The sequence below is a fragment of the Sorex fumeus genome, unplaced genomic scaffold (assembly GCF_029834395.1).
Source record: "Sorex fumeus unplaced genomic scaffold, SorFum_2.1 ptg000095l, whole genome shotgun sequence".
NCBI lineage: Eukaryota > Metazoa > Chordata > Mammalia > Eulipotyphla > Soricidae > Sorex > Sorex fumeus.
This window is the reverse complement of record NW_026606152.1, coordinates 12,661,608-12,685,065: the sequence shown is the minus strand read 5'-3', so window position 1 is coordinate 12,685,065 and position 23,458 is coordinate 12,661,608. Positions and strand designations below refer to the sequence as shown.

Here is a 23,458-nt window from a genome sequence, read left to right as displayed (position 1 = left end):
ATTTACAATCTGTCCTTAAAATGATAATGTTTCCCAGAGCAAACAAATCAAAACTATTCTTTTACAGATTTTCAACCTCTACTAGGCCACTTAGCTCATGTTTCTAATGCTGTGCACCTTTAAAGCATTTGTGAGTAAAGAGTTTAGGATTCTTTAAGTCTCTTTTTTATTTATTTTAGTTTTAGGGCCACACCTGGCAATGCTCAGGGCTTCTCCTGGCTCTGCACTCAGGAGTTATTCTTGGTGGTGCTATGGGAACCCTATGGGGCTCCCAGGATCAAAACCACATCAGCTATGTGCAAGACAAATGCCCTACCTGCTGGACTGTCATTCCGGCCCCTTTAATACTCATCTTTAAAGAACAAGGATGACAAACCAATGGCTCCATTACTAGCCTTTGAATTTAAAACTTCTGCTAAGCTATTGGATAAAGTTCAGAAATAGTTTTGGAATGAATTCTCTTATAATGATTTTCCTGTAACATTCATGCTCTTCCTGTGGCGATGGTTCTTAGTAGAGTTATCATTATTTATAAATAAAAGCCATTATAAATATGTTAGACTTGTCCTACTGCATGAAAGAAGTAACCTCACTTCAGGAGTCAGTAACCATCTGTAGGATAACACTGATTTGTCCTTTCTGCCTTGCCACAGGGAGTTTAGGTTTATTGGGCTATTCCCATCACAGTGCTCCCATTCCTCTGTGTTTACCTATAATCTCTTTCGTTGTGCTCTGCTTCCCCAACTGGTCAATTACCTTTATCTCCTAATCAGACTCTGTTAACTTGTAAATATTGCTTTTCTCTTCTACTTATGGTCTTTGAATAGTTAATTCAGAGCAACTTCCTTTTTGTATGGACACAGGAAGACAGTTGATGCTATGCTTTTTTTTTTCCTTTTTGGTTCACACCTGGCGATGCAAAGGGGTTACTCCTGGCTCTGCACTCAGGAATTACCCATGGCAGTGGTCAGGGGACCTTATGGGATGCTGGAAATTGAACCCAGGTTGGCCACATGCAAGGCAAATGCCCTACCCGCTGTGCTATTGCTCCAGACCTGATGCTATGCTTTTGTAACTTGGGAGTTAATTGACTCTGAATGATATTCACCCCTGGGCATCTGTTCTCTCAACTTAAGCCCCAGTTGTCCTTATTCCCTAGATCCCCCAAAGCAGGGTCCCAACAAGGGACTGGATGGACCCAGGGCAAGCTATGAGCTACCCTGGCATCAAAATGGGCCAGGCCAAAGTGCCATAATACTTAACTATAAGTTAAGAGAATGGTCATGGACAAATTCTGATCCAAAAAAGTAATAACTGTAATAGGGTCCTGCTAGGGTTAGGAAAGATAAATCTGGTCTGAGCACTGTAGTCTGAGTCTGTGGCGAGATGTCCCCAAGAAAGCCACCCTATAAACTCAATGTATCTCTTACTATGTCCATGCAAAATAACTAATATTAAGAAGTAGAATTAAGATGTTAATTAAGATGATAATTAAATTATTGGACTAAGGAGAGGAGAAATACCCCTAAGTGGTATTTTGCTCTTGAGCACAAGAAGAGTATCAAATATTGATTGGACCTGGGTGCTGTGGCTACCCCACTGGGGGGAGATGGGAGAGACCAGAGAGAGATCAGGCTTCAAGATGGAGCACGGAGAGATGAGCAGGATAGACAGGAGAAGACAGGAATGAGGGGCAGCATGAGACTAGAATGGGGAGCTTAGTGGGACTGGAACAGACGCATGGGGAGAATGAAATAAAGGGCAACTGATCACCAACCAGCCTGGCCCTCATTTCCTCCTTTGTCTGCCCAGGGCATTGGCTGTCCCAGGTAGGGAAGTGGCCTGAGACCACTGAACACAGGTGGCAAGAGAGAACTTCAGGTACCCTAGTCGTTCAGTGATTATACAATCATCCTTCTTCATGAACTTATTACTCATTTGGTGTCAATGATATTTTAGAAAAAGCTATAAGAAAAATTTTATTAGCTCTAAGGAAATGATTTATAACAGTTTTTAGGTAATGTCAACAAAAGGTAATACATAATACTTTTATTATGTATTAATTTATTTTTTAACTTTTTAATTGAATCATTGTGAGATAAAGCTATTCATAATTGGATTTCAGTCATATAGTAAGAGGAGATTCTTTTATTAAGAATGTTCATCACGGGGGCAGGAGCAATAGCACAGCAGGTAGGGCGTTTGCCTTGCACGCAGCCGACCTAGGTTCGATCCCCAGCATCCTATATGGTCCCCCAAGTACCGCCAGGAGTAATTCCTGAGTGCATGAACCAGGAGTAACTCGCTGGGTGTGGCCCAAAAAGAAAAAAAAGAAACAAAGAATGTTCATCACGGGGCTGGAGTGATAACACAGCTCGTAGGGCGTTTGCCTTGCATGTGGTTGACCCAGGTTCGATTCCCAGCATCCTATATGGTCCCGTGAGCACCGCCAGGGGTAATTCCAGAGTGCAGAGCCAGGAGGAACCCCTGTGCATTGCTGGGCGTAACCCAAAAAGCAAAAAAAAATGTTCATCACTTGATTTGATAATAACCATAGTATCAATGATCCCAATAAAGGCATTATATTCATTTAGAGTCAATAAGGGGAAAATATTTTGTAGATGAAGGAATAGAACCAAATATTCTCATAACTATCCTACCATTCTTTTCATTATTTTATGTTGACATTTGAATGCTTGTTAAAACGGTGGAGTGAAGTGGCCACTTTGGTGGAGGGTGTGGTATTGAAATGTTGTATGCATGAGACCCATGCATCAACAGTATTGTAAAACATAGCACTTTAAATATAAATAAATGAAATGAAGTAAAATAAGACATTTGCTAAAAATACCAACCAACCAACAGGGCCAGAGATGTAGTGCAGGAGTAAGACAGTTGTCCTATACGTGATTGAACTTGTTTGGACCCCCAGAATTGACAATACTCTGAAACATACTGTGTCACCTAAGTATAACTGAAATATACTCTTGTCAGCCACCTGCAGGTTCATTCAAGTTTCTCAGACTCTCCCCAAACAACAGGTATATGGGGAGAGAATACCAGGCTGTCTATGTTCAAAATCAATGGTCTTGATATGACAGAAACCTCACCTCATCATGAGAAAGTGCCAGAGACTTAATTTGAAGTGTCCTAGGACTTTGAGAGGGTGACTTCCTAAGAAGGTGCAGTCATGGGAGCTGAGGTCACTGCTGAAGGGAGGGTTTCCTCTCTACCTGGCACCATGCATTCTTTCACAGGGATGTGGGGTCCCTAACTTGCTCTCCATCTTAAGCTCGGTAGAGATAATCCCTCTTTGAGACCTACAAGCAAGTAGGCGGACTCTTCATTCTTTTCTCATTATGATGATGAAAGTTTAAGAAGTTATGGGGTGACTCCAAAGAATTCAATGAATAGGCTTGATCAGCACAAGAGAGGTGTCTCCTGCTCTTTAAAAAAACCCTTTTTTCTGAGGTGGGGGGATGGGGCTCCCAAGCAGTGCTCAGGACCCAGGGTTCTACTCCTGGCCAGACTAAGCCAACAGGGTCAGGAATTCAATGTGAAACCCAAGGGTGTGGGGCTGCTTGAGTCCCCAACACTGAACTGATTGTGGTCTCTGCATCTTGGTTTTCAAACTATGCAATTTCTCTATTTTTCCTCCTTTCACATTGCTCCTTCATTTTCTTTATTTGGAGAAAACCAGCAATTCTTTCCCTCCAAAACCAATGAATTTTCTTGTGTGGTATTCTCTCTAAGTTCTATACTTCTCCCAGTGTCACGGAGATACAATCCACACACACTTCTCATTGTATGCATGTAATAATTTGATTTACTATGTAGTGGTAAATCATGACCCCTTAGGGCTGCATCATTTGTCTTAGTGCAGGATCTTTGTAGTTGAAAAAATACACATAGATTCCTCTCTACCTCAGTCTATCTTCAATTCTTAAAGGAAACACAGTCTGGCTGTAGGCCAAGCCTCCAATCTAACTGGACAAGAGCACAGTCTTGTAGGGAAATGGAGGTAGCCCTGTGGAGTCCATGTAGCTGGTTCTGAAAGCACCTTCACACCAGAATTCCTGGGGCTGGGAGGGAGGTGGGATGAGATGCTCTTGTTGTCTGCACAAGGGAGATTTTAGGGGACCCAGGGGCCTCTTGGTGCTGAGACTCTGCCCTCTGTAAGCAAGGCTGGCCTCATTCTTCCAGAAGAAAAAACCAATAGCAAGGGTCAGATGCCTTCCCTGACCACATACTTGCCTGGAGGGAAAGCAGAGAATGAACCCAGAACAAGAGACAGAACTCCCCTTGGATGCCAGAGAGATAGTATAGGGGGGTAGGGTGCTTGCTTTGTATACTGCTGACCCAGATTTGATGCCTGGAGCCCCACAAGGTTCCTGAGCACCACCAGGAGTAATTCCTGATCCCAGGGCCAGGAGTAAGCCCTGAGCATTGCTGGGTGTGCCCCTCCCACCCAAATAAGCAACTCTTCTTGTTCTCCTACTGTGCATTAGGCCATGGAAGCTCAGCTCCCTGACACTAGCTATGTGCTCCCAAGTCTGATTTTTTAACCCTATTATCTGGAAAGTTCTTACTCTGCTTTTAATCTCAGATTACAACAGACCATTTTCCAACCAAAGGGTCAAAGCAGAGTGATCTAGAAAACCACAGGGAAAGAGGGAGGAGGGGGAGAAGCAATTCTAGAAGATCTAAAGCCAATCAATCTAGTCGGCGGGTGACACGCATTTATGTATTGTGCACTAGAGTATCACAGGGCAATGTGAATGTGGGAATTGTATACAAGATGTTCCCATAACTGTGTCATCTCTCTCATTCACGGATGGAGCAAGGGGAACTGGGTTCAGTTGTTGGATTTATATGAAATAATAAAAGAACATAGAAGCACTTAGGGCTTTATAGATTATCCATTACAATTCCTGAAATTTATTATAAAATATATTCTCTATAACATACAAGAAATTTATGAATGAGAAAAGCTTCTCATCAGACTTTCCCACATTTAGGGTGGGAACTTGGAGGTGGAGAGATAGTCCAGTGGGCAGGGCACTTACTTCGCATATGGCGGACCCTGGTTCAAACCTCGGTACCTACATAGTCCCTCCAAGCACCACCAGAAATAATCACTGAACACAGAGCCAAGAGTAAGCCCTGAGCCCTTGTGGGTGTGCCCCCGACAAATCAAATGGAAAAAGAGGGAACTAAGTTCCACTTCAGGTGATCTACCAAAAGCTGCTAGGATCTCCACACTGAAATCATCAAGGCCTTACCTGGACAGACATTTGGGAGCTTAGGTTAATGCTACCCCCTCTCTCTGGCTCCAGTTGGCTTCTAGTAATTAGGGTATCCCAGGATTGCATGGGTTCTGTCTGTGAGCTGTTATGTCTTGATACACGAGCAGTTTCTGTAAGAGTTCCAGAATGAGCTTGCATTGAAACAGCACCAGCAGCCAAATCCTGATGATTGCTGAGTAAATCCATGGATGCTGCACTTTCATTCTCTGGATTGAAAGAATTAATATCTTCTCCGGTGAGTTCAGGATAAGAGTCACAGCAGGAGATGGCATCACCACAAATGGGATTTTGCATTAGAGGCCAAGCATCTGAAAATTCACCACAGATGGACCGCGAAAGGGAACCGAAGAAGGTGGGCATCATATCCCCCAGGGGACCAGCACTCCTGCACGTTAGCACAAAACCTCCGTAAGCATTTCAGGGCAGGGAGAACAAAGCATCTAACAGCTACACTTTCACGTTGTCTAGAGAAAATACACATTTATTAAGAATTCTAGGGCTATGCTTTGTTACAAATTTGCTTCAATGCAGTGAGTCAAATTACTACATTTACTTTAGAACTGAATTTTTAGGCCACTTCTGATAAGTAATAGTTAAATACATGCTGTTTTTATAGATCTGCGCTGAGTTCTGCTGATGTTATTTGAAAATTATATGCGTACATGACATGTTCAAAGTTACAGTAGACTGAACTGCCATAAACCATGAATGTAAGACAAAAATGAAATTCAAGGTGTATAAAGCACAAAAGACTATGGCAACAGATAACAGTGATCCAGAGAGTGTAATCCACTTCTTGCTGAAGGATGGCCCTTCCAATGTCCAGGTTGTCATTAAATACAGTTTTCCAGGAACACTGGAAAAGTAGTAGAACACAGATTTATACAAGGAACACTGAAACTATAGTGATGAGACAGATCCATTACCTGTCCTGAAGAGCAGTCTTGGAATGTGCTCTGCAGCCCAGAGTCAGCTGCTTGATGCTGCATGCCTCTTCACAGCACAAGGGTGGGATCAGATGAACTGGCCCTAGGACAGGCAGGGGGTAAAATGTGGTGCTATTTTTTTTTGTTCTGGAAACTTTTTTCTTAATATCAGTTCGCTATTGATCAGATTATTAGCCATTTTCCCTTCGATGATTTGTTTTATGAAGTTAAAAAAATTTAACTGACCACTTTCATTGAGGAACCTGGATTTATAATATCAATTAAGCATATGTAATTCCAATACCTATTTTTAGTTTTATTGGAATGATATATAATTTTATATAATATTAAAAATGATATATTAAAATATATATTATAATATATAATATTAAAATTATGATGATAATTTTTTTGGTGATTGCTACATGTTTATTTATTTATTTATTTATTTATTAGTGAAACACCATGAGGTACAGTTATAGACTTACAAAATTTTGTGCTTGGGTTTCAGTTATACAACGATCAAGTACCCATCCCTCCACCAGCACCCATCCTCCACCACCACGGGTCCCATCATCCCTCCCACCCCCCATCCCCCCCATCCCCCCCTGCCTCTGTGGCAGGGCATTCCCCATTGTTCTCTCTCTCTCCTTTTGGGTCCTCTGGTTTGCAAGAGAGGCATTGAGTGGCAATCATGTTTGGTTTATAGTCTACTTTCAGCATGCTTCTCCCACCCTGGGAGGATCCTCACAACACCCTTTATTTGGTGTTCTCTTCTCTGTCTGAGCTTCCTTTTCCCCTAGCACGTGTGGCTGGCCTCCAAGTCATGGAGCAAAATTCCTGGTACTAATCTCGCCCACTCCTGGGTGTTAGTCTCCCATTTTGTTGCTTTATGTTCCCCACATGAATGCAAACTTCCAGTGTCTATCCCGCTCTTTCTGACTCCTTTCGCTTAACATGATACTTTCCATGTAGTACCACTTGTATGTGAATTTCACGCCTTCATCTTTTCTAACAGCTACATAGTACTCCATTGTGTAAATGTATCAAAATTTCTTTAACCAGTCATCTGATCTCGGGCACTCAGGTTTTTTCCAGATTCTGGCTATTGTAAAGAGTGCTGCAATGAACAAACAAGTGCAGATATCACTTCGACTATACATTTTTGCCTCTCTGGGATATATTCCCAGGAGTGGTATTGCTGGGTCAAATGGGAGATCAAATTCTAATTTTTTGAGAATCGTCCATACTGTTTTCCAAAAAGGTTGGACCAGTCGGCATTCCCACCAGCAGTAAAGGAGGGTCCCTTTCTTGCCACATCCGCGCCAGCACTGGTTGCTTTTGTTCTTTTGGATATGGGCCATTTTTATATAATATTAAAAAATAATATTATAATATTAAAATATATATTATAACATATAATATTAAAATTATAATGATAATTTTTAATAGCAGTTCTTTTTAAATTTATTTATTGATTATTTAATTGAATCAGCATGAGATACAGTTACAAAGCTTTCATGATTGAGTTTCAGTCATACAATGATTGAGTAACCCATCTTTCCACGAGTAAAACTTTCCCACCTCCAATGTCCACAGTATCCCTCTAGCCACCCCAACCCCACCCCAACCAACCCCTGCATCTATGGCAGGCACTTTCCTTCTTATTCTTTCTCTACTTTGGGGCATTATAGTTTACAATACAGATACTGAGAGGCCATCAGGTTTGTCCTTTGTCTACTTTCAGCACACATGTCCCACCATGAGTGACCCTCCAACTATCATTGACCTAGTGGTCCCTTCTCTATCTCAACTGCCTTCTGCCCCAGCACTTGAGGCAGGCTTCCAACCATGGACCAATTTTCCTGCCTCTTGTCTCTACTGTCTTTGAGTGATAGTCTCATACTCTGTTATTTTATATTCTACAAATGAGTACAGTCATTCTATGTCTATCCCTCTGTTTCTGACAGCATGTTACTCTCCATGTGCATCCACTTATAAGAAAATTTCATGACTTCATCTTTTCTAACAGCTGCATAATATTACATTGTATAGATGTATACCAAAGTTTCTTTAACCAGTCATCTATTCTTGGGCACTCGGGTTGTTTCCAAATTCTGGCTATTGTGAACAGTGCTGTCATAAACATAAAGTGCAGATGTCATTTCTACTGTGCTTTTTTGCATCCCTGGGTTATATTCCCAGAAGTGGTATTGCTGGGTTATATGGAAGCTCAATTTTTAGGTTTTTAAGGAATGCCAATATTGTCTTCCAGAAAGGCTGGGCCGGTCGGCATTCCCACCAACAGTGAATGACAGTCCCTTTCTCCCAACATCTGTGCCAGAGCTGGTTGTTCTTGTTCTTTAGGATGTGTGCCAGTCTCTGTGGTGTAAGATGATATCTTATTGTTGTTGTTATTTGCATCTCCCTGATGATTAACGATGTAGAGCATATTTTCATGTGCCTTTTCACCATTTGAATTTTTTTGGAGTAAGTTTCTGTTCATTTTCTCTCAACATTTTTTGATGGGGTTGGAGGTTTTTATCTTGTAAAGTTCTACCAGTGTCTTATATATCCTGGATATTAACGCCTTATCTAATGGGATCCTCCATATTCCAGTAGGCATGGGTCACACCCACCAACTGGCCCCCTGGCGCTGTTTAATCCCATCAATGGCCAAGACCCAGAGACTATAAAACCCAGCTCCCGGAAGCAACATCTTATTATCTCATTCTTACTTTGGACAGATGCCCTAACTGCCGTGCTATCGCTCCAGCAGGGCTGGAGCGATAGCATAGCAGTAGGGCGTTTGCCTTGCACGCAGCCAACATGGCCGACCGCAGTTCGATTCCTCTGCCCCTCTCGGAGAGCCCGGCAAGCTACCGAGAGTATCTCGTCCGCACGGCAGAGCCTGGCAAGCTCCCCGTGACGTATTAGATATGCCAAACACAGTAACAACAAAGTCTCCGATGGAGATGTTACTGGGTCTGCTCGAACAAATCGATGATCAACGGGAGGGCCTTTACTTTACTTTACTTTACTTTACTTTGGACAACCTGGCAGGCTACTAAATGTAACCTGCCCACACGGCAGAGTCTGGCAAACGCCCCGTGGCGTACCCAATAGGCCAAATACTAGTAACAATGATGGGTCTCATTTTCCTACCCTGAAAGAGCCTTGAATATGGCACTTTTTAAAAAAAATCTCAGGGCTAGGACGAAGGAGACATTACTGGGGCCTGCTCGAGGCAATCAACGAACAACAGGATGGTCGTGATCGTGATTGTGACAGTGGAGAAACCTGATGGAGTTTTCTGAAACAGACTGTTTCCGAAACCTGACAGTCTCCATCTTAACCAGGTTTCCAAGTTAACTGACCAGGAGTTGGAAGATGTTCATGCTGTGTCTCCTGAGCAGTGGTCCAGAGAAGGGCAGTGGAACTGAGTCTAGCCCTAAGGAAACATCAGCCTGCACAAATGAGGCTCATTCAACAGTACTGAGTTCCTCTGCTTAAACACACAAAAAGTATAAAACACACAAAAGTAAAAAACTATAAAACACACAGCAAGACTGGGTGGGGAACAAGATTGAGAGAATAGATCTGAGTACAAAATGCAACAGTGTTAAACAGTGTTATTTGTTTTATTGTTGCTGTTATTGTCTTCTGTTAAATGGGCAATATCAGAACAATTAGGAAAAATCTGAATATGCTTTGTAGGTGATATAATAGCACTGATTTGATATCAATCTCCCAACTTTAAGGACAGTACTATTAAGAGGATATTCTTATTCCTGGGAGACAAACACCATGCAATTATGGCAAAAATAATTTTCTTTTTTTGGGGTTTTTGGGTCACAATCTGCAATTACTTCTGACGGTGCTCAAGTGACCACATGGGATGCTGGGGATCAAATTTGGGTCAGTTCTGTGCAAGGCAAGAGCCCCAACCATTGTACTATCGCTCCAGCCCTCTGCAAATGATTTCTAAATGGCAAGCAGAAGAAATGCTCATGCCTACATGTACACATGCATTATGTTTTTACTGTGTGGATACATGCACAGAGAGACAGTACAGGGGGTATGACTGAACACAGCTGGGTGTGGTCCACAAAAACCACGACCACAGCAGCAGCAACAGCAGCAAACACACACACACATATAGATAGACATTCACACATATAGATAGATAGCACTGTAGCACTGTCCTCCCGTTTTTCATCAATTTGCTCGAGTGGGCACCAGTAACATCTCCATTGTGAGTCTTGTTGTTACTGTTTTTTGGCATATCGAATACGCCACGTGGAGCTTGCCAGGCTCTGCCGTGTGGACGGGATACTCTCGGTAGCTTGCCGGGCTCTCCGAGAGGGGATAGATAGATATAATTAGATAAAAATGAAAAAGCAAACATGCAAGTGAAAAATATGCTGGCATTTTGGGAATTTCTTTGTCTTAGTCTTTCCAAAACTTTTATGTTTGAAATTTATTTGAAATATAAAATAAAAAGTTCCAAAGAAAAACAGCACTAATATGAAGGATGCAGCAGTTTAAATAATAAGCTCAAATGAGCATGGGGTAAAGTATAAAGAGATTAAGCTTGGTGTTCTATTAAGAGGTGGGAGGAAAACTGGGGTCACTGGAGGTGGGAAATGTGCACTGGTGAAGGGAGAGGTAATAGAACATTGTATCACTGACACCCAATCATGAACAAATTTGTAACTGTGTATCTCATGGGGATTAAATTAAAAAAAAAAGGCTGTGCTAAAGCCCTCTATGGATTAAATCTTTTCAGACAGAAGTTACAACAAAGCAGAGTTTGCAAAAAGTTGGATTTTGCTACATTTACATTTGTGAGCATGTCAACTCAATAGTGGCAGTGTAGTCATAGAGCTTTTTGGGAAAGAACACGCGGGGCATTTTGTTGATGATGAAATTACAGTTAGGGATGTTCTAAGAGTCTATTACCTATATAGGTAGAGGTACATATAGATGCACATGGAACCCAAAGTCCTATATTTTACTTTGAACTATTCTTAAAATAAAAGATAGCAATCGTCTATAAAATAATGCTTTATATGCTTTTCGTTCTGTTTTGTTTTGAGGCCGCACCCAGTGGTGCTCAGAGCTTACTTTCGGCTCTGCACTCAGAGATCACTCCTGGTGGTGTTTGGGGGACTACAGATGGAGCAGGGGATTGAAGCCATTTCAGCCGCAGGCAGGTAAATTCCCTACCTGCTGGACTACTGCTCTAGTCCCACTTCTTATGCTTTTAATGCTTCCAATACTTCTTATTCCACATTGAAATAGTAATAGAAAAATGGAATCTTGTAATTTCTGGGTGAGAAAGATTGGATAGTCTCAAGAGAATAAGTCAACTCAACTGGGATGTACTAAACTTCAAGACTGGTCATAAGAACAAAAGGAACTACTGCATTGTTTCAGAGGTACTAAGACAACTTGGTGCCATAGGAGTGATAGGAGTGAGAACGGTTGGGCAGGAGACTTGGAGGAAGAATAGCTGGGCTGAATTTTTCAGAGGAAGTGAAGCTGTTACAGTGACATAAGAGTGGGAAGTAGAAGCTTAGACATTTTTTGTTGGTAATATAAATAAGCAGCCAAAAATTATCTTTGCATGAGTTTGGTCAAAGCAGGAATCAATGTCTGCTACAACTTTCCTAAACTTTTAATTATGTCAATAATTCAAAATAGAGTTAGGTCTTCTGGAAAAAACTCTTTTCTGTAAGAAATACAGGCATCAAGATGGACACATTAAAGTTGAGTCTGAATCTAGCTGACAAGAAAGACACAAATGCCTCCTCTACGAAAGTTGGATACTACTTAAAAACCAGTGAACCCAAAGCTTACTTGAGCAGCTGATAAAAAATTCTTGTTATTTTAAAGCCTCTTTCACTGATACTGGAGAGACTTGAGAGAGTGTGGGAGTACCTGATCAAAATCAGATTTTAGTTGAAAACCAAGAAAGCAAGAAAGCTCTGGATGTGCAGGAACCATCATCTGAGGTTCCAGTATTTGTATTCTTCAACTTGCCTGAGTTGACTTTTCATGAGCAAGACTTACCACAGGTCCGGGCTGTGTCCCGGTGGCACTGACAACACGCTCTAGAGGGAGATCCACTAAGTTGAGGACTCTCAAAACACGACAGCTCTGAGCCATTGTACTGCATGTCCTGGGATCTCAGAGACCCTAAAGGATGGGTGAGAATTTGGTCAGTGAAGACTTGCCTCTCTAAGCAGCCTGTCTGCATCCTCATCCACCTAGACCTGTATCACTCTTTTATTTGTGCTTTAAAGAAAAGAGACTTAATCATTTCCAGTTACAAATATTCCTTTTGAGGGTCAGGGAATGAGAGTTCAAGTGGCAGAGCACATGGCTGGCAGATGTCATGTCCTGAGTTTGATCTAAAGTCCTTTAAGCACTGATGATGTGACAGCACTGGTCACTGGGGATTCTGAGCACTGGAAATAACGCTTATAAAAATATACTAACAGCCATGTAGTATTCCATTGTGTAGATGCACCATAGTTTCTTGATCCACTCATCTGTTCTTGGGCACTTGGGTTGTTTTCAGATTCTGGCTACTGTGAACAGTATGTAATGAACATAGAAGTGTAAATGGAATTTCAGTATTGTTTTTTGGGGTCACTAGGGCATATTCCGAGGAGCAGTATTGCCGGGCCATATGGAAGTTTAATTTTTAATTTTTTAAAGAATGTCCATATTGTTTTCCAGAAAGTCTGGACCAATGGCTGTTAGGAAAAATGAAGTCATAGGATTTGCTTATACATGGATGGATATGAAGAGTATCATGTTGAGTGAAATAATTCAGAGGAAGAGTATCATGTTGAGTGAAATAAAGTCAGAGGGAGTGGAACAAATGTAGAATGACTTCACTCATTTGCAGGATATAAAAATTACAACACATAGAGGGCAGGCCGAGCAAGTAGCCACAGGGAACTAGAAACTCTCCTTGGCTAAGGTGCCCACATGAGCACCACATGAGCTAATGAGGCTGCAGTTATTTAGTTATTTTCCCCTTTCCCAATTTGGACTCATATCTTAACCTCCATTACATAATTCTTATGAAGACACTCTGGCAATCCCAAACACTTTAGGCCAATACCCAATTAGTCTATTCCAATCAAAATATTCCCCAAACTCATCAAAATAACAGTGAACACAAGAATCTGAACAAGTCTAATATAAAAGAACACATTCCCTGAAGCTGCACTAGAGGTTCCACATAAGTCACAGAGGAGCACCAAAGAGGAAGTTAGTATTCTTGAAGGGGAAAAAGGAGACCACCACTGATGGAGCTCACCCAGAATCCTCCCTCACAGCGAGAGGAGGGGGACACTGATAGTGAACTGGAAGGATCCATCTCCATACTGCTCTAGCAACATGAAGAAACAGCGCAGATCCTCACCACAAGGAGTGGATAAAGAAAAGAGCCCAGAAGCCTCAACAGGGAATATCCGCACACACAATCTCTCCAATACAGAATTCAGAGATGGGATGTTGAGGATGTTCAATGAGCTCAAAAAAGGTGGAACAGACACCCAGTAAACTAAAGGAGGATATGAAAGAAACAGTGGAACAGAGAGCCAATAAAATACAGGAAGAAATGAGAGCAGAAATAAGAAAGCTACAAACAGAAGTGTCACTAATAAAGAATTCAGTAGATAAAATAAAAAACTCAGTGGGTGCCCTCAACAGTAGAATGACAACAGCCAAAGAGAGAATCAGTGAGCTTGAAGATGAGCTGCAGAAAATATACAGGCAACAACATATAATGGAAAAATACCTCAAAATAGCTCAAGGGTGAATAAGAGACCTAGGGGATAAATTCAAGAGGAATCATCAAGAATCATCAGAGTACCAGAACAGGGAGGCAACCCCAGTGAAGTAGTAACAGTTAGAGATATCTAACTGTTGCTGAGAAGTTCCCATGGCTGGAGAATGAAGGCATACAGATCCAAGAAGTCCGAAGGGTACCAACTAAAAGAGACCCCAGTAAAAAGACTCCAAGACATATCATAATTAGAGCAATAAATAACACAGATAGAGACATAATACTGCAAGCAGCAAGGTCAAAGAAGAAAATAAAATACAAAGAATTTGTATGTGTAAATACCTTAGATTTACAGCAGACTTATTAGAGGAAACCGTCCAAGCCTGAAAACAGGGTGGGATATAGTGGAAAAGCTCAATGAAATCTGACAACATAGATTTCAGGCTGAAAAATATTAGAAGGGACAGTGAAGGTCATTTTTAATAATCAAGGGATATGTAATTCAGGAAGAAATATCACTCCTAAACATATACACACTGACTGAGGGGCCAGCAAAATACTTCAAGGAGGATGTTGGTAGCAACAAAATAGTAGTTGGAGACTTCAACACCACCTTATCACCTCTTGATAGATCAACAAGAGTAAAACTCAGCAAGAAGTACTGGCTTTGAAGGAAGAAATGGAAGAGAGAGGACTAATAGATATATACAGGGCTTTTCATGCCCCCTCACTCCCAAACCAAAACACATTCTATTTCACTACTTGAACATTTTCCAAGATCGACCATATCCCGGGCCACAAAACATATCTCAATAGAATCAGGAAGATAGAAGTTGTACCAACTATGTTTTCAGACTATGATGCACTGAAGATAGAAGTTAATCACACACGGAATGGAGAATGAAGAATGAAATCAAACACCTGGAAATTAAGCTCAATGTTGAACAGCCAGTGGATTAAAGAGAAAAATCAAGGAAGAAATCAATAGGTTGCTGGAAACAAATGAGAATGAAGACATGAGTTACCAGAACTTATGGTACACAGTTAGAGCAGTGTTAAGGGGAAAATTTATCACTCTGCAAGAGTTCCTCAATAAGGAAGAAAGGGCACACATAAATAACTTGACTTCACTGCTGAAGAGCTTAGAAAATGACCAACAAAAGGAGCCCAAACTAGGTAGGAAGAAATAAATAATAAAACTTAGAGCAGAAATCAGCAAGATGGATTCCCAAATATCGATGAAACCAAGACCTGGTTCTTTGAAAGAATAAAGAAGAATGATAAACCACTAACAAGTCTCACAAAAAAAGAGAGAGAAAACCCTAATAAACAGAATCAGAAATGAAAAGGAGACATCACAACAGAAACAAAAGAAATCCAAAAGATCATCAGAGATTTAAAGTCTGTATGCCATGAAATAAGAGAACCTAGAAGAAATGAATAAGTTCCTGGACTCCTATAATCTCCCAAGGTTGAACCAAGAAGATTTAGAATACTTGAATAGAATTATCACTAACAAGGAAATTGAAACAGTAAACAAAAGTCTTCCCAAAAACAAAAGCCCAGGTCCAGATGGATTCACTAGCGGATTCTTCCAAACATTTAAGAGAAGATTGCCAGTCCTTTCCAAACTTCACAAGGAAACTGAAGAAACAAAAACACTCTTAAAAAGTTTCTATGAGACACCTATCACCCTGAAATAAACAGCAGACATAGACACCACAAAAACAAAAAAAAAGAGAAAATTACAGGTCAATATCCTTGATGAACATGGATACAGAGATCCCCAACAAAATACTAGCAAATAGACTCCAACAATTCATCAAAAAGATCATAGACCGTGACCAAGTGGGATTCATCCTGGGGATGCAAGGATAGTTTAACATTTGCAAGTAATTCAACATAATCCATCATATCAATAAAAGAAAAGCTAAAAAACCATATAATCATATCAATAGGCACAGAGAAAGCATTTCACAAGATCCAGTGCCCGATTACGATGAAAACCCTTACCAAAATGAGAACTGAAGGAACTTTCCTCAATATAGTCAAAGTCATCTACCACAAGCCCATGACAAGCACTATTTGCAATGGGGAACAACCAAAAGTCTTCTCTCTAAGATCAGGGACAAGACAAGGATGCCCACTTTTGCCACTTCTATTTAATATAGTACTGAAGTACTTGCCATAGCAGTTAGGCAAGAAAAAGAATATTAAAGGGCATATAGACAGAAAAAGAAGAAATCAGCTCTCATCTCTTGCAGATGACATGATGGAGGAGGAGGAGGAGGAGGAGGTGGAGGAGGAGGAAGAGGAGGAGGAGAAAGAAAAAGGAGAAGGAGGAGGAGAGGAGGAGGGGAAGAGGAGGAAGGGAGGGGCAGGGGAAAGGGAGAGGGAGAGGGAGAGGGAGGGGAGAGGGAGGGGGAGGAGGAGAAGGAGGGGGAGGAGGAGAAGGAGGGGGAGGAGGAGAAGGAGGGGGAGGAGGAGGAGGAGAAGAAGATGATAAATCTCCAAGTGTGGGATACTTGTGTTGCCAGTTCTCCAGTGATTTTCATTTTAACCAGTTGTTACAGGGATCTCTCTGCCTAAGTGGTGCTAGCCCTGAGTTCACTTCTCTGAGCGTATTTGGAACCAGTCCTTTGTGAGGCAACATTTCAGGGCAGTGTGTGATGTATTTCTAATGTCTGTTGGGGTCTTACTCGAGTCTCTTGTAACCTAAGAATGATAATAAATGCACTGCCACAAGATATTTTTTAAAAAAGAGCTCAAAACTCACAGCTGGCGGGCAAGAGTACAAACCAAGAGATTATTGAAGAGAAAGTGTAGTGAGGCAGGAGAATGCTTTGTGTGATGCTGATCTGGGTTTGATCTCCCAGCATCCCATATGATCTTCTGAGCACTACTGGGAGTGATCCCTGGGCACAGTGAGTATGTCCCCCAAACTCAAACCCAAATGAAACAGAACTCACAGCTGGGCTTCTTCTCCATGAATTGCCTCTTACAGTAGATAATGCAGAGAATGAGCAGTGCTAGGAGGACAGTGGCCAAGGCGCTGCAGATCACGGCGGCCAGAGCTGTATCCCGGGGGCTGGAGGCTGTGGATGGGATCTTCACGAGGTTGACCTTGCTGGTACCTGAAACCACAGGCAGGACACAGAGGCTTAGAGAATGTGGCAGGACCTTTAGCAATGGCCTTTATATGACTCAGTAAAGCCTTAAAAACCCAATGGCAGGTATGTGGAGACGATTCAAACACCCCCTATGTATGTTAATTTTTAATTATATTACATAGTACAAAACTATTGCACACCCCCCCCCCCACTATCGAGGTGCTCAAGATTCTCTACTACTGTCCCTACCTCACCTTAGGCCATCTCTTCATCCCTCCCCTTTCTCCTAACTGCTTGGCAATCTGAGTTTGGCTTCTCAACCAAAATCTATGGGTCAGAGCTGGAGAGATAGAACAGTGGGCAGCATGCTTGCCTTGCATGAAGACAATCCGGGTTTAATACCCAGCATCCCATATAGTTCCATGAGCACAGAGCCAGGACTAACCCCTGAGAACCACCAGATGTGGCCCCAAAACAAATGAAAACAGATAGAACAAGCCATAAATAAACAAAACTTAACCCAAATCTCTGGGTTCTCATTTCTGTTGTCCACCAAGCCATGGACACAAAATTTAACACCAGTTCTTTCACCAGTGTCCACTTCCTTCCACCAAAGTCCCCAGAGGGACCAGGACTTTTTGTCAGCAAGTGATCCTGGCACATAATAGATGTCTGACAAATATTTGATAAATTATAAAATAAATGAATGCTTGTTAAAGAAATAGGTGAATTCCAAGTCTTCTGAAAAGTGTAATGGGGCCAGGGAGGGAATTCAAAGGATTAGAATGTAGGCTTGGATGCAGGAACCTGGAGTTCAATTATTGACACTGTGTGGTTCCCAGAACTACCAGCAGCAAACCCTGAGGTTAGCACCAGAATTAGCTTCCCAAGCACTGCCAAGCATGTCCCTCAAAGAAACAAGTTTACTGAACAGGGGATTGTCTGATCAATAAAATGAGATTGTGCCAACAATGTGTTTGCCAGCTGTCTTTCTAACTGTTGTTCTGGAACTGGCAAAGCAACAGAGGTAGAAATAGTTGGCACAAAGAATGGTCTTTTTTGTATTCACTCACTTTAGGTATTGTTAATTTGGCTAAGAGTACAAACCAAGAGATTATTGAATATATGTGAATAAATGTAAAATAAAATCGTGGCCTTCTCTAGTCAATTTTAATTACCACCCCATGGATTCATCACAATGGAAACTTATTTTCGTTATTTTATGTAGTTATTAATTTACTTTGTCAACTGCAATTTTAGTTAATAATAAACATACAGCATTCATGATTTATAATTAATTGCCAAAAGAAACTAAAAAACAAAAACCCCAAGAATCTTTGGGAGGTCAATCACCTATTCCAGTGAAAACTGCTTTGCCATCAATTTCTGAAATGTATTAGTAGGGTGAATTGTATAAAAGGAATAACTAGTCATATTTTTATCAATTTATGCATTTTAGTTTTACAATTTTACCACTCCTCTCCCAGTACTGTTCAGAAGTATGAATATAATGGGATAAAGACAGAGAAGACGTCTAATAGGAAAAAACCTTCATATTTGTAGGAAGTTTTCCAAATGATCATCAACACCAACACAGCTACCATATACCAACATCTACAGTGGGCCAGTTCCTCACAGTCTTTTATAGTAAGGGCATTTCAGCATAAACTGAACTTTAAGCATTTTATTTTCAAACAACCACCAGAGGATTGAATCTAGGTTTGATGTTATATACTTTCTTGGGTAAATTGTACTCTTATTATTAAGAGCCAAAAAATACAATAAAGTTTAAAGGATTATTGGTTCACATTTTGTACACATTTTGCACAAAATTTACTGTAGCCAATCAGCTAACATATACAACATTAGATGACTTCATTTAAAACACAAATACAGCTTCATAAATTCAATATGTCTCACTTTGAGAATAAAGAGGAGGCAGTATTTTAACATGGTGGCAACAAACTTACAATGTTTTATTTTTGTTAATGTTTTGAGGGCCACTTTTGGGGCCACCAGGGCACCATGGTGCTTGGGGGGACAGAAGGTACAAGCAACCAATGTGCTCTACCACTTGAATTATGATACCCAGTCCTGAGTTTTTAAATGCTACTTCTAAGAACTATATGATTTAACTGGATGAGTAGCAAATAAATCTATATTCTATTTGGGCTACCATTCTCAAGATTCACTAGTGCCTGAGCTTTCACCAGAGAGTTTAACATATGAAAATAATACAATATGTTCCCACTCTAAGTCCTCCTATGTTGGAAAGTCTCCTCTAATTGCAAATGGGAGTGTTTTTACTTCTTTTTTTATGTTGGAATACTGCTATTTATTCAGTCACTGATTAGCTGATTGAATGGGGCATGAACTCCATCTTACTTTTTTTTTCATTTTTTATAATTTTATTTATTGAATCACTGTGAGAGCAGTTACAAAGCTTTCGGGTTTAAGTCTCGATCATACAACAAAACACCAGTACCTTCACCAGTGCCCATTCTCCACCACCAAAAATCCCAGTATACCTCCATCCCACACCCTCCCCCTACCTGTGGGGCAGATGATTTCCACATTACTCTCTCTCTACTTTGATCACATTCAATATTTTGACACCAGACCCACCATTATTATCTGGGATTTTACCCCAACACTCAGATCTGCTGAAAAGGCAACAGTAGACAATTTTTTTTCTATTGCTGGTTATGAATAACATATGATGTCACGTGGCTGCAGCAGTGGCCATGCAATTTTGAAATTCCGAAATTTTAACAATTAAATCTGGAGGGATTTCTGCCAAAACCTGCTGGGTTCCAAGATTTGTTCCTGAGTCTCTTGGATCATGGCTGTTAAGCAGCTTGATCAGGAGCCAGAAAGGCCATTCATGAGTGGCGACTCAGGGTCTTGTTGGGATGGGGAGGAAAGGGCCGGCTCCATCCCCAACCCATGAGGCCCCGCGTGTCTCATCATTGAGGGCCCAAACCTGACTGTCCAATGGCCTCTGGAGGATGGCGGCCACCGAGCCTCCTGGGGGGAGCAGGCGGAGGGACAACATCCTTTCCCCCCATGTTTTTACTCCTTAATGAGCATATTTTGATGCATAAAAATCAATGAACATTAAAAATACTTTTAGATATTTTACCATAATTTTCACTAGAATTTTTATCATTGACTTTCATATTTATTTCAAGTGGATAAATTCAAGTCATTATTCCCTATGCTCTTCCATCACCACATTTTACCATAATAACAAAAAGCATACTGCATAAATGCCTGATGAAACTAAAACCTGATTAATCTATTACATTAATAAAAATATATTAACAAGAAATTCTTTGCAGTCCTAACTGAAGCAAGGAATATGAGCTTTATCTTTTAAGTCTTAACTGCCTAAACAAAATATCTATGGTAACACTCAACATATGAGTTCCAGATGTGCCACAAAAGAGTCTGCCAATAAACAAAACAGCTGGATTGTTTCCTACTTTATACCAGGCACTCTGCTGAATAAACGTAAAAAGGTGAACTTTTATCATTTACCTCTTTTGTCTTAGTTTAGACTTTAGTTTTAAACTGGCAAAGTTTGTCTTCCAAAAACTGGTAAAAAATGTTAGTCTAAAGCAAGTCTTTTCAGTTTGTACTTCCAAATACACACTATAATATATACTACATAAAATCTAGACTGAATTTCTTGTAACAAAATTAACCGTTAGTGACAGATATATTCCCAAAGTTTTATAGCCATTACTATTAATTTCAGAACATTTTCACCACCCCTTCTCCTCATAAGAAGCTCTATACCTATTTTCTCTTTCTCCCACATCCTGGAAAGCACTAATGCTGCTTGCAGCCTTTATGAAATGCCTCATTCTAAATACTGCAAATAAATGGGGATTGGAGGAATGGTACAGTGTGTAGGGCACTTGCCTTGCATGTAGCCAACCTGGGATCAAATCCTGGCATCCCACATGGTCCTCATGCTCACCAGGGATGATCCTAGATTGCAGAGCCAGGATTAATTCCTGAGCACCACTGAGTGTGTCCTCACTCCACAAAATAAACCCAAACAAGAAAAAAAAACCTGTTCAGTCAAGTAAATGGAATTATACAATATTATGTGGTATCTTGTGTTCAGCTTTCTTCACTTTGCTAAATGTTTGGAAGGTTCATCCAGGTTGTAGAAGGTATCAGAACTCTCTCTGGATCTACCACTTTCGTTTATGCATTAATCAGATGATGGATTTGGGTTGCTTCTACCTTTTGATCATTGTAACTAATGCTGTTGTAAAAAGAACCTTCATGTACAAGTTTTCCACATATATACATATATATGTAGCACTGTAGCAGTGTCCTCCTGTTGCTCACTGATTTGCTCAAGCAGGTACCAGTAATGTCTCACAAAAAATTGTGAGACTTGTTGTTACTATTTTTGGCATATTGAATACATCATGATGGGTAGCTTTCCAGGCTTTGCGTGCAGGCGAGATACTCTCGGTAGCTTGCCAGGCTCTCCAAGAGGTGCAGAGGAATATTGAACCCAGGTTGGCCGCATGCAAGTTGAACACCCTACCCGCTGTGCTATCACTCCATATATATATATATTATATATACATTGTTTGTTTGTTTGTGGGCCACAGGAACACTCCTGACTGACTCTGAGCTCAAGGAATCATATGTGTTGGGGATCAAACCGAGGTTGGTTGTATGGAAGGCAAGCATCTTGCCCTGTATTATCTATCTCTCTGCTCCCGTCCCTTTGTGAACCTTAGGCAAAGATACAGTGCAATTATTCCACATACTATCAAGAATATATCTTTGTTGTTACACTGAACCATTATGTTCATCAAACAAAAAGTACTTTCTCATCAAGAACTGAAAGAGTGTAGGGAGGTGATGCTAGAGAAACTGAACAGGTCAGTTTTTGTAAGAATAATAAATTGCAGTGAGGTAATCTATTCTAATATAATAGAAAGTGCTCAATGACAGATGAGTACACATTCTTTTCAAGTGTACATGGAATAGTCTTCAGGACAGACCATATGGTAGCTCAGAATAAAAAAAGACTCAATACGTTTTATAAGACTGTAATCAAACAAGATATCTTTTCCAATCAGAATGGAATGAAAGGAGAAATAAGTAACGGAAGGAAAACTGAAGAATTCATAAATATGCAGAATTTAAACAATAGACTTTTAGTAACGAGTGGGTCAAGGAAAGTACTTGAGACAGACCAAAATACAATAGCGTGTATTCAAACTTATGGAATAAATCAGAGTTCCAATTATATGATGGCAACTAATTTAATTAATAAAATATATAAATATTCATCATTAGGACATTAGAAAAAGAGGACTAATTTTAATTCAAAGGTAGCAGACAAAAGGCAATATGGGAATTAGAGTAGAGATAGATGAAAATGAAAACAACAATCACTGAAACAAAAGTTGATATGAAAAGATCAACAAGACTGACAAAATCAGATTAAGAAACAAAGAAGATTCAAATTACTGAAATAATGAATGAAATATACTGCCACTGGCTTTGCAGAAATGAAAAAAGATTATAAGAGAATACTCTAATCAACTGTACAACAATTGGATAAACTAGATGAAATGAAAAATCCTTATAAACACAGAAACAAAAAACTATACAAGAATAAATTGAAGACAAAGATTGAACTATAAAAGTAAGGAATCAGTAAACAAAGATATGACAAAGAAAAAAGTCCAAGATAAGATGGTTTCATTAGTGAATTTGACAAATACTTAATGAAGAAGTAATGAAACTTCCTCATAATTTCTTCACCCAAATGAATAAAAATAAGGCATTCCTTCATTCACTTTATAAGGCTAAAATTACTCCTGTTACCAAAGCTGGAGAGGAGAAAACTATAAGACATGATCTTATACAAATATAGATGCAAAAATAAAAAATCAAAATAACAAGTCAAATTCAGCAGGGTATTAAAGGATTCAGATCATTGCCAAGTGGAATTAATTCAGGATGAGAATGATTTTTAGTCATACAAAAAATCAATGTAATGCATAATCTGATGAAACAGGAAAAGCATGACCATCTCAGTGATACTAAAAATATACAACAAAATCCAACATCTGTCAGATAAGAACATTCCAAGTAAGAAGAAACTCCTTCCATGTGATAGTGATCATATGTGTAAAACTCACAGCTAACACCATATTCAATGGTAAAAGACTGAAAACTTTGCCCATAAATCAGGAAGAAGATAAGAATGAAATTACTGAAATAATGAATGAAAGATAGTGCCACTGACTTTGCAGAAATGAAAAA

General features: G+C 40.2%; 1 protein-coding gene across 1 annotated transcript in view; it reads right to left on the bottom strand.

Moving 5' to 3' along the window:
* Nucleotides 1–23,458, bottom strand: part of TNFRSF19 (TNF receptor superfamily member 19) — a 99,762-nt gene that overhangs the window by 863 nt on the left and 75,441 nt on the right. Inside the window, exons 6-9 of the mRNA XM_056132815.1 lie at nt 17,009–17,173; nt 12,308–12,433; nt 6,233–6,335; nt 5,283–5,691 (exon numbers count right to left, since the gene is read on the bottom strand). Coding sequence (XP_055988790.1) covers nt 5,283–5,691; nt 6,233–6,335; nt 12,308–12,433; nt 17,009–17,173 — 803 coding nt within the window. The remainder of the gene's footprint in view (nt 1–5,282; nt 5,692–6,232; nt 6,336–12,307; nt 12,434–17,008; nt 17,174–23,458) is intronic.